Genomic DNA, 12065 nt, shown 5'->3' with positions numbered 1-12065 from the left:
GAGTGGCTGCCCAGGCTTCTGGGGGGAGTCCGAGCTGTGGAAAGTGCCAGAGAGCGTTTTCCATTCGTCTTAGTTTAGAGAGTCCCAGGGTGGCCTGAATGAGGGACTTGTTCTCTTGGGAAAGACGAACAAGTCATTGTCCAAAAACAAAAACGGCGTGGGTGGGCACTGCCAAGAGCCACACCCTCCACCAAGGTGAGGGCTGGCGTGGGACATTGGCTGCCTCGGTCCCACCAGCCACGGACAAGGCGGCCTGGACCAGAGGGGATCTGCTGTCCCAGAGAGCTCGCTGGGTGATGCTGCTCCAGACCGGCTGAGACTGGGCTGTGGTGTGGACATTGGGGCAGCTCGGGGTGTGTGGGGGGGTATAGGCGTGGCTGCCCTTCTGTGGACGAGAACTGTGGTGTCAAGGGCAGAGTGCTTCCCTCAAAGAAAAGATGAAGCAAATTTGATTGAATGTTAGTAAAATTGAGAAGGGCACGTGGATGCTCTTTATTCTATTCTCTCCACGTTTCTGTAATATTTTTGTTTTTTTCATAATAGAAGGTTGAAATTTGACTTGTGTTTAAAATTGAGTTGGTCTCTCACTTTCCATTCCTATACTAATAATATCCATTCTTTATTTTATCATTCCAGATTTATGATTTGCTGTGACCGATGTGAAGAATGGTTTCATGGCGACTGTGTGGGCATTTCTGAGGCTCGAGGGAGGCTCTTGGAAAGGAACGGGGAGGATTACATCTGCCCAAACTGCACCATCCTGCAAGTGCAGGACGAGCCCAGCTCTGAGACCACAGGCACGCAGGACTCGAGGTCGAGACCTGCGGACGCCGACGGCACAGACTGTACAAGTATAGGAACCGTGGAACAGAAATCGAGTGAAGACCAAGGAATTAAGGGTAGAATTGAGAAAGCTGCAAACCCAAGTGGCAAGAAAAAACTCAAGATATTCCAGCCCGTAAGTACCTGTCTCCCAAGGTCAGCGGTAGAGGTGACCGTGGAGCCCTCAGCTGCCATTGGCAGAAACATCAAGACAGGAGCGTTTGTCTTCTGAGATAAGTTAGCTTTTCCCAGGAGTGGCATTGTGCGCAGGGCTGGGCTCTGCGAGCTCCCAGGTCCATGCACCTGCTCCAGGCTGGCAGGCCTATCTATTCTTACTCTATGTTTGTTAATCATATCTATCTCCTATGCTGTTATTACTGACTTAACATTTTCCATAAGTGGACTCACTTTTTTAAGTCTTCCCTTCAGTTTCCTCATGAATGGATCCTGAGTTTGAAGTGCATATGTGAACAAACAAAATTATTTTTGAGTCACAGGGGCACATGTGCACCTATATTACCCGTCACCGCCTTGAGAGAACCAGTGGTCTTGTCCCTGCCTCGCAGCAAGATGCCAAGGCCGGCGGTGGTGACCGCACGGCTCCCCAGGGTGACAGTTCAGCTGCGGCTGGCACGCCCTCTGTTATGGTGGTCTCCCGCTCCCCAGTGCTTGTGCAGCTCTATATGCTCCTTCCCTAGCTCTGTTCACTCGTTTCTCCTGCCCAAGGGCCGTGATTCTTGGTCATGGTTTCCGTGCATCTTGAGAGCTGTCTCAGGCTCTCAGGATTGTCCTACTCAGAGCATGTTTTCACCCCAGGCCTTCCTTGAATTGGGGGCCCATGCCGCCCCCACAGCCCGTTCTCTAGCCAGTGTTGGGCATGCAGACGACTTTGCGGTGGCCGTGTCATAGCTTCCCGCCGTCTCCCCCTTGCACTGACGTAGCCTCGAGGGCTGGACCATTTAAATTTTACCTGTCATGGGGGTATGAGGAGGCATCGAGTGGAAGTATGGTGATAACTGGTAAGGAAGAAGAATTAATGGAAATGTAAGTCAGTAGGAAACGTCATGTTATTGCTGATGTGTTTGAGACTACACATAAAGTATTTTTCTGAGTAAAACTTGGATTCTGTGGAGAAAAAACAATTAAGTGCATAATTTGAGACGCAAGATTTTGCTCAAGTACATTTGAGGGGTATGTTCATGTATCTTATTAGTCTCGACCGTCAAAACATGTTCTAGTGATCGTGGACAGCTGTGCTCAGCCCTTGTCGTGAGCCAGGCTCCTACTGCACGGCAGGCAGCCACAGACTTGTTTAGCGGCTTAAACAACACACATTTATTCGCTCAGAAGCCCAGGCCTGGCTTAGCCGGGCCCCCTCTGCTCTGGGTCTTACAAGATTGCCCTCCGGGTGTCGGTGGGGGCTGAGGTCTCATCAGAGGCTCGGCTGGGGAAAGATCCACTTCCAAAAGCTCTGACTTGATTTAGCAGGTAAAATATGTCCCGGGCAATTTGTGTGGCATGGTGACACCAAAAAGTTATCTGTTGTTTTCTGAGACCCACGTTTAATTGGGTGTCCTGGGTGTCGTCTCACAACCTTGCCCGCCGAGCCTAGGCCTGGGCGCCCTCTCAGCAGAGGCAGCAGTGGAATCCTTTCTCTTCTGGAGGCTCAGTTCCTCTTTTAAGGGTTTTCAGTTGATGAAGTTGGACCCTTTGGACTAACTCACAATCCTCTCACTTGGGATCTTAATTTCGTTGGTAAAATCCCTGCCCATTTGCCCGATAAGGGAACCTACTTGTGGCGTGCAATCCCATTGTGTTCAGAAGTATGCAGCAGGAGTGCCGGGGTCCCCTTAGAGTTCTGCCCTTCCTGCGTGGCATGACGGGCAGTTAAGAACTTGAGGGCCTTACTCGGGGGAGGTGGATTTGTGTGTTTTGAATAAACAGAGGTACATCTTTATTCATAATTTCTTCATACATGATTAAAAGCAGTAATCTCGGTACCGTGAATAGTTGTATTACGAAGTGCCACAGCCACCAAAGCGGGCGAGCACTGAAGCCGCGTCTGATCCTGCAGGTCGTAGAGGCGCCTGGTGCCGCCAGGTGCATTGGCCCCGGGTGCTCAAGCGTGGCGCAGCCCGACTCTGTCTACTGCAGCAGCGACTGTATCCTGAAACACGCCGCGGCCACCATGCGCTTCCTGAGCGCAGGGAAAGAGCAGAAACCAAAACCTAAAGAGAAACCCAAGACAAAGCCGGAAAAAATCATTCTTCAGAAATGTAGCGTTCAGGTGAGTTGACGGAGGCCAACCATTTGTGTAGTTGAAACCAAAAGCGTCTGGAGGTTACGGGCTCGGTGGGTTGGTTTGGAGAGTGTAGGGCACACAGGCCCAGACAGGATGCGGCGCCTTTGCACTGCCCTCCGCCTTGCCCACGAGTGTTCTCGTCAGCATTACAAATAGGCACGTGTTCTCATGTTTTCCTTCTCCGCCTCTAGCCGAGGGATTAACTGATAGAAACGTGGGAACCGGCTGCTGCATGGAATAGCTCTCCACCCACACACCAGCCCCGCCGGGAGGAGAGCGGTCCCTGTTGGAGTCTGTGTGGGGAGTTGACGCGCAGGCAGCGGGGTGGCAAGTGGGTTCTGGGGGTGCCGCACTGAGTTCCTGGTGGGGTACAGCGATGTTGTTTGGACGCCTGTCCTTTCTCCACGTGCTGTTGTGTCTGCAGCTCCTGCCTGTCAGTGTTATTTGGGCGCGTTCTCACACAGGGCCCCGGCCAGCCGTGCTCTCCGCCTTGCTTCACTGCCTCACTCCATGGCCCCTCGGTTATCCTGGTGGCCTAGCACCTCATCAGGATGCTAGGATGACGGGTTATTCTGTCAGGGACCTTCTCATCGCTCGGATGTTGATGCGGGCCTGCTGGATGTGGGGGAGTAGCCAGCCCGCTGCTGAGCAGATGCAGTGTATTGGGCTTAGGATGGCCCAGGAGCTGATTGAGTCGTGACCCTCACTGCAGAGTGAAATGAGCAAAGGTTAATTTCTGACCTCATTAATGATTGGGGCTTTACTGATTATCCAGGCAGGCATTAAAATCTCTTCTGTGCACAAGAGACTGGCTCCAGACAAGAAGGAGAACGCAGCGAAGAAGGTGGCACTGGTCCCTCCAAGGAGTGAGGTCCTCGCTAAGGAGCCGCCCTGTGAGAGCAGCACGCCGTCCTGGGCCAGCGACCACAATTACAATGCAGTAAAGCCAGAAAAGACTGCTGCCCCCTGGCCGCCACTGTTGTATAAATGTATGTATCACCCGGGGGGAGCTCTGGACCCTTCCCGGTCTTTCTGGACGGCCGTGCACTCGGGCCTGTCCAGAGCTAGGAGTTCTAGCCGTGTTTTCTGCTGCACCTGCAGAGATCAAAGCCCTTGCCCAAGTCCAGGAGGCCTCCTGAGCCCCGCGTGCCCATCCTTAGTCTGTCGGGACTTCTTGTCAGTGTTTCCAAAAAGCTGTACGAGACCCGTTGCTGAATGTCTCACCTCTGACAATTGATGTCTTTAATCGCTTTTCTTTACTATCAGTCTCTGGTAAGTATGTGTAGTATCTTCAGCAGAATGTGACAAGGGGGCGCGCTGCCTGGCACTCAAGGTCCGCCGTCATCCAGATGTTCACCACAGCGCCGTCACCGCCGTGGGCTCTCCACGCGGGGGTCTTTCCACACAGTCTGCTCCCAGCACACGTGACCCTCACTTCCTTGTATATTGTGGGAACCTATTACTATTAGCACAGTAGTGTTGTAGCTGATTTTCAACTGAAGCATGAGTTTCAGGAGTTATATTATTTTTGACGGAACCGGAATTTTTTTTATGTCCAATTCACATACTACACACAACATAAACACACATGCCAGGCTTGAAGGCCATTTACCCTGCTTCCTGTGCTTGAAGGTAAGTGAGCACAGTGTCTCCACTCTGAGCAGCACCCAGACCAGGAGTCTTGGCGTGCACTGCTGGGTCATCCCACCCCAGGCTTCAAGTTCAGACAGACCTTTGCAATCCCATGAGATCATGCAGCTTGAATCTTTTCTCTTTCTTCTTTTTTTCAGCTCATTCTCCAAAATTAAATTTTAGAAATTTAAATTGCTCTGGGGCACATCTTATTCTTATTCTATGGTTAAGGTCATTTTGTGTTCAGTTTTTATTTATGCTATCTTTTATTTATACTCTTGCAACTTTTTTTAAAAGCACAAGAGGTTAAATGGCCCCAAATCCCAGGATTATAGCCACGTGCTGCTTCCTCCTCTCAGCGGGCTGTTTAGGCCAGTGGCCTGAGGGAAGGCCTCATGGATGTAGTGTGGCTAGAAAACTGCATAACTAGATGCATTTTGAGAATGTAAATGACCCAAGACCTGAGAAATGGAGTTGCAAGTGAACTGCAAAGCAATGCTGTGTGTGTATATATATGCATATTTATCTATTTTATTTTATTTATTTTTGGATTTTTGGAGTGAGTGGTTAAATATAGAGTTAACCAGTTGCTGTATTAAAATGAGTCTCAATACACCTCAGGTTGTTTGAACCAAGAACTTCATGCTAACAACGTGTCGCAAATACCCATCAAGTTCTAGCACCTCTACACAGTAGCGCCTCTACAGGGGTTACGAATGGACCTAAATATAAGCATCGCCCAGCTGGGAAGGGGTGGGGAGCAGTCACGTTGGAATCCTGTGCTAAATGTTCTCAGTTGGTTATAGGCACGTGACAGAATAAAAGGAAAACCGAGGTGTAGCCACAAAACCCTGGGTGATTGGTTTCAATTCAGTTAATTTCCATCTCTGTTGACCAGAATTGGGAGACTGCCCCCAGGCTCCGAGTGTGGAGTCAGATGTAGGGCGCACAGTGAGAAAGGAAAGTTGGCGGGGTTTGGGGGAGGGGTGGGTGCTTACTTATCCCCAGTTCTGACTTCCTGGTTTTTGAGGGAAGACTGGGGTGGAGGGGCGGGGAGACTTGCCCCCAGGAGGTGGTGGCTCTGCTCACAGGCGGGGTTTCTCTTCCCTCTGCCCCACCCTCCCTCTCTGCACATCAGCTCCTCACTGATCACCTTCCCAGCACATTTACGTCTCAGAACTACGTGGATGGATAGCCACAGCTTCTAGCCTGCATAAGGGACATGGTTTTGAGCTAGTTGCTTCTGATCATTTTTTGTTATCCCAGAAATGTCATCTTCCCAAAAGATGATTGGGAGGAGTGTAAAAGGTCGCTGGTAAACACCCGACTTCAGCCTCGGTGAGTAGCAGCTGTGCCTCTGCCTCTTCCCCAAACCATTACTTGACAGTGGCAGTGGCTGTGGACCTTCCCCGGGTCCCCACACACAGGCACAATGGGAGGGGGTCCCTCGCATACACTCAGCAGAACCCTGCATCCCCACCAGGGCCCCCACCTGCCTCCCTGGCTGCAGAGCGTGATATGTTTCTGGGTGCAGGTGATGCCAGGACAGCTCTTAGGAAGGGGGCGTTTTCCATGTTGACCTGGATTCAGGTCAAATCTTGGGTAGATCCTTGGGCAGCCAATGTGCTGCCCCTGGAGGTGCTCTGCCCCCCACCCCCTTCTCCCAGGCCATTGGCGCTGGCCTTGGGTTGTGGGTTCAGGGCAGCCCTTCATGAGCGTCACGGGCAAGACCTTGCTACACAGAGGCTCTGACCTGCTTCTCTCATGGGACAGTCAGTAGATCTTCAGGTCCTCGGGGTGGTGGGATTAACACGTACTTGTTCTCTGATGAGTTTTTTTTTTTAATTTTTCAGAGTTTCTGAGAACAAAACCAGTGTAACTCATGGAAACGATTGCCATTTTCTTTCCCCCCAGGTCACTGTGTTTCTTACTCCTCCTCATGGTTCCTCTTCATTTCCTCTCCGTCGCCTCTCATTACTGTCCAGGCACAGGCACGAAGAGGGCTGAAAACGTTCTTCGAAAGTGTCCCTGGTTTGTTAGGGTTTGGAAGTGGAATTGTGATAGGCATAGGCACATTTCCCCATGTTTGGGGCTCCCTAAATGGCCCTGAGATGACTTAAAACTCTGGGGACCTGAACAAATTTTGACTGGAAAATCAGATTTCTGCAGTTTCATGTAGCTTTGAGAATTGAAATGGGGACCCCTTGCAGCACCTGTGCACCCAGGTCCAGTGATGTGTTAGCATCCTGCCCCGATGCGAGCGTTGCCCTGTGGTCCCCGTGTGCCACATGTCCGGTCCCCGTGCTATGGCGAAGTGGATCTGGGGACGCGGGTTTCACAGGGATTGGTGTGGGTTCCGGGAGCACGCTTCACAGGTAGTAAGAGAAGACAAGTCCCCACGGTGAGATAGATGGGGGGGGGGATGGGGTGCCTGGGACCCAGGGGTGTTTGGTAGAAATGGAACGGTGGGAGAGGCATGTTTTATCAGCTGCACGAGCTGTTTTTATCTGTGTCTTCCAGATCTTCAGTGGCAAAAAAATGTGGGTGGGGACAAAGCAGCCTTGTACATCTCACCAATCTCCTCCCCCCATTTGGAGAGAGAACCAAAACTTGTCCTGATAAGGATTTACCTTGACAGCTGTTTTTAAAGTTATCCAAATAGCTGGAATTTTCTTGGTCATTGACATTCTCTCGTATTTTTAAGTGTTTTACTTTTTACAGTTTTTTTTTTTTTAATAGCCAACTTCAGAAAATCAGTGCAGGGGAGGTTTCGCATGCACATGTACTTTTTCTGACAGAGACCCTCAGATGTATCCTGGCTGCCCCCCTTAGTTCTTGTGCTTTAGCGGGGGTGGGGGTGGGTAGAAGTTTCTAGCAGGAGTGGTCCTGCTCACCTCACCTGCCCTTTGGCCTTCATGTGGCCTCTGGGGCTCTGCATCTCCTGTGGCACTGTTCACAGACGGTCCCGCGGCAGAGTCCCTTAGGTGGCATCGAGTCCCGAGGGTTCTTTTGAAGATGCAGCTGTAAACCCTCCCACACGGTGTAGGAGTCTCAGGCATATTTGAAGCTGTGAAGTAATGTTTTTGATTTTTTGCGTGTTGCACGTCACCGTGCACGTAGTCATAGTCTTACCTTCTGAAAGTTAAAGAAGTAAACCTGGAAGATCGATAAGAAGGGTTTCCACTTTGATTTCTGTCAACGAAGGTCGGGGCGTTGCCATGCACCTGGAGGCGTCAGCGAGACGAGCACAAAGGTAACGGCCGCTTAACCCGCCGGGGTCAGCAGGTGCCGCGGGCTATGTGCCCCAGAGTCTTACCACGCCCCCGGCCCCATCATGTTGCTTGAAGTAGCAGGTGATGCAGGCACAGATAACGGTTAACGTTGAACCTTGTCAAAGTGGTGAAAGTGCCTGTTGGCGGGTTTTGGAAGTGAGGGAAAGCAGCAGCTCTACTTCCAGCTGAGTCTCAGGTCTGGCGGCCAGTCCCCACCAGTCCAGTTGGCGTAGACAGGAGAGTGGAACGCCTGCCTCACACACAGCCTCGGCCCCGTTTCCTTCTCGTGGTTCATGCTGAGGGATGATGTGACCATTTTTTTTCATATATTACCAGTCCAACATGAATTGGGTTTTGGTTTTCAAAATCTGTGAAACTCTGAAAACAAGGAAGGGTCCATTTGCCTCCGGAGGTGTACTTGGTTTTTTTGCAAGCTTGTTATGGCCAGTTCTCTGCACCTCTCTTGAGGTGTAAGTCGCTCAGATACTGCACATCAGTAAGAAAAAAGTCAATCTGGACAAGCTTTGTGTAGCCCCAGATCATGGCAGTTTGGCTGTGGACCCACATACAGAACCCTAGCGATGGAGAGCAGCTGGCGCGAGGGCCCCAGAGATGGAGATCAGGCCTCCCAAGTCTTCAGTGGGGAGTCTCTCTGTTTCTGTGTAAGCACAACTTTAATTCTCCAGGAATAATGCACTGCAGAATATTTAAGCAAAGGCACAAAAGCAGAATGTTCTCTCTTGCTACTTGAATTTTCACACTAGGAAACGTCTTGACAGCCAAGAAACAAAGTTGAAATGAGAAACGTCTTCGTACACGTGTCAGGCTGAGCTGAAAATAGAGCTGATGTCACAGTGAGCAGAGCCCACTCCCCCCAGCCCCTGCTGCTCCACTGTGTCCTCTGAGCCCTGGCTGGTCCCGTTACGTTACCCGGGCCTTGTGGCGGTAGCTGCCTTGCCTCGGCCTCACCACTGAGCCTGGGTGGATCTGGGGCCCTGTGGGAATGGGGGGGGGAGGGGACGTTCCGACCTGCACCACGTGGGCTTGCTTGGCGCCTGGTCACATAAGAAGCTCTTTGATTTCTTTGGCGTTTACAGCCAATCATTCTGAGTAGTGTCTCTCCCCCTGCCCCCCACCGTGTCAGTGTGACTGAAAGCCTCATATCTGGGGATTTTTAGGGTAAATTGGCACCTCTTTGGGGCAGGACAAAAGGTATAAAGCAGTGACCGTCCCTCAGGGTTTCTCACTGGTCCCTGTGAGGGGCCACCCCGACAACGGCTGTCACTGGGCGGGGGCCGCGCGATGCTGTGCGACTCGGGCTCCTGCCCGGCGCTGGTTCCTCGTCCTGCTGCACAGCACTGGCTGCTCGGAGTAACACAGCTTCCACTCCCGGTTCCTCCTGTCCCCACCAAGGCCCACCAGTGCCACCCAGTGGCCAGCGATGCCACAGCACCACGGCCCACCTTGCCGTGTGGCAAGGCCCCCAGTTTCATGCTTATTGGGAAGTTAGCCAATTAGATTGTTGCTGGTCCCTGAGCGCACCGGCCTGCCTGGTTCCTACCGGGCTTCACCACAAACAACTCGTTTCCAGTATAAACCAATGGCCAGACCCAGCAGAAACGACGTCATCTGGGGCGGTGGCCTGGCCACCGGCCAGCATTTCCTCCTGTATCTGCTCCCCAAGACAGCACCTGCCCTGGAGCTTGGGCCACTCTTTTCCCCATAGGCAGACCCCGGGATGGCCCAGACTGGGTGTACACTCCCAGGAGGCCGTCTCTGTCCGGCACATGGGCAGGCGGTCACGCTGCCTCGAGCTGGCAGCACTGGGGGCCTGCCACTGCTGGAGCCACTCTACCATGGGGGTGTGCTGCTTTCCTGTTCTAGAACTGGTGCTTCGTGGTTGGTTGGTTACGCCTTGCTCTTCTGTGAATGTATACACATAATACAGTTAAAAGGGAATTTGGATGAATTTGCAAATCTGATTTTAGCTCTACTCAGAAGTAATGCTTCTGTCACTGTCAGACACTTTGGCACTACACCGTGTCACTGCCATTCCAGCAGCAGCTAACCCACATCCAGCTGACGGTGGGACCAGATGCAACTGTTTTCTGTTTTGAGCATTTTTCCTCAAAGTAGGAGAGGGATAGAACTGACTTGCTGTTGGGGTCCACCAGTTCCCACATCTTACCAACTTTTTATTTATGTAATTACACTTACATACGCTCTGAGATGCAGGTGAGGGATGATGAAAGTTGACTTTTAAAAGCCAGAAGCAGCTAATTTGATAGAAGAGCAGCATAATGGTTAAGGAAAGCCATCCCCTGCTTTTTAAATAGATTACGTTCATTTACTGTTACCACTCTTGGATAGCAGGTCACTTTAATCACCTGTACTGTGAATGTCCTAAAAATAAGCTCCTGGCTTCTGTTTTCCCTGAATGAGAGAAAACACCGGTTAGACCAGTGGAAGCGTTGATCTTAGGGAGTGAATGTTTTCGAAGTCAACAGGAATTGTCACTTGAAACAATGTAAATGTCACATAAGATTTGTTTGAGGCCCCATCATGGGTGCCTCACTGAGGATTCTGGAAGCATCTTAGGCCAGCTTTTTACAGTTGTTTAAAAGTGTGCTACTAAAATCTCAGCAAAGTTTGTAAAAAGTCAGTGACTGAGCTGGTCTTAGGACTCGATTTTAATCCTGACGGGTTTGTTCCTTCATCCCCTGCTGGCAGTCACAGCTGGCACCGCGTCCTGCTCCACTCCACTCTCGTTCCTTCCCCCAAGAAGAGGGGCCTCTGTCCATTTCATTTAACCTAAGCTCTAGCAGTCGTGTCCCCGCCCCCCCCCCCCCCCCCCGCCCAGATTAGGTGCTGTGGACCCTGTTAGCCAAGGCTGAGCTGGTAAAGATAAGTTTCCATGTACTGAGGTATGGTAGCGCCTTAGGAATATGGATTTGAGCTGATGAAATAATATACGTAGAATCATAGGACTTAGTCTTAGTTCCTATGACGTCCCCAGTTCCTACTTTGTTAGCCGTGACTTGCTGACGGGACATGGGTGACAGCCAGCAGGGTGGTCTTGGGAAAGGGCTGCTCAGCAGGGAGTGGGTGGTCTTGGGAAAGCCTGGACAGCATAGCCCGGGGGTGCCGGCACATGTGGGGCCAGTGATTGGGACACCGTGGACAAGGGGACATGAGGTCGGGGGGTGCTCTGTAAGATGAAAATAGATTTGCAGTCAGGGTTGTTGCTTGATGACAATGAGGTACTTCTAACACGGTTCTAAGTTTTGGATGTGTGTAGCGCTGTTGCAAACTGTAAAATTAGGTAATTTCGCCTGTACTATGAAATGGAAAAATCTTGCGGTCCCTGGGCTTTTAACACCTGTGGCTGAACTGGCCTGAGCAGTGCTGGAGGAAGGCAGTCCTGAGGGCAGCACTCCGGCCCTTTGCCAGGATGGCCACGCAGGATGTAGGCTGTGAACGCCGTGGGGGCTCTCGTGGGCTCAGGCCTTACTTGTAGACAGGCTCTCGCCTCTCTCCCCAGACTTCAGATTTCTCCCTGCTTCACTAGGACAGTTGCAGGAAGCCCCGGCAGCTGACTGGAATTGGTGGGTCTTCAACCCCTGCGTAAAATTGGAAGGCTGCTAGCGCATGTCGAAGTCTCCCGTTTAGAATCTAGGGGCTCACTGCGCTGTGGGTAGTTGAGAAAAGCCTGCGCCTGGGGAGGCGGCTTCTCCGTCGGTCCTGTGTGACGTGGCCCTAGGTGGTGTCCCTGTGCTCTCCTGGCTTGCTCCCTGGACCTGCCTGCCCCCACCCCCACCCCATTCTGCCCTGGGTCCCAGACGTTCTGGGCGGTGGGCCTGAGCGGGGCCCCTGCTCTCAGTCACGGCTCCCCACGTACCTCTGCTGGGCCGCATGCCCCTAAGACTGAGGAACTGGTCTTAGGATGAATCTCCTTGCTTGCCTCTGACTGTAATTCTGATGGTCTGATACGGGATTAAGTGTAATCAGTCCATGCGAAGTACTGGCATAAAGATTCT

General features: G+C 51.7%; 1 protein-coding gene across 5 annotated transcripts in view; it reads left to right on the top strand.

Moving 5' to 3' along the window:
- Window positions 1–12065, top strand: part of DIDO1 (death inducer-obliterator 1) — a 51701-nt gene that overhangs the window by 21711 nt on the left and 17925 nt on the right. For all 5 annotated transcript variants that reach the window (XM_030841579.2, XM_060284232.1, XM_030841580.2 and 2 more), the window contains exons 5-7: window positions 637–958; window positions 2897–3109; window positions 3900–4113. In XM_030841579.2, coding sequence (XP_030697439.1) covers window positions 637–958; window positions 2897–3109; window positions 3900–4113 — 749 coding nt within the window. The remainder of the gene's footprint in view (window positions 1–636; window positions 959–2896; window positions 3110–3899; window positions 4114–12065) is intronic.

Source organism: Globicephala melas, chromosome 15 (assembly GCF_963455315.2).
Source record: "Globicephala melas chromosome 15, mGloMel1.2, whole genome shotgun sequence".
NCBI lineage: Eukaryota > Metazoa > Chordata > Mammalia > Artiodactyla > Delphinidae > Globicephala > Globicephala melas.
Note: the sequence above shows the minus strand (reverse complement) of the source record. Positions and strands in the feature narration are given on the sequence as shown.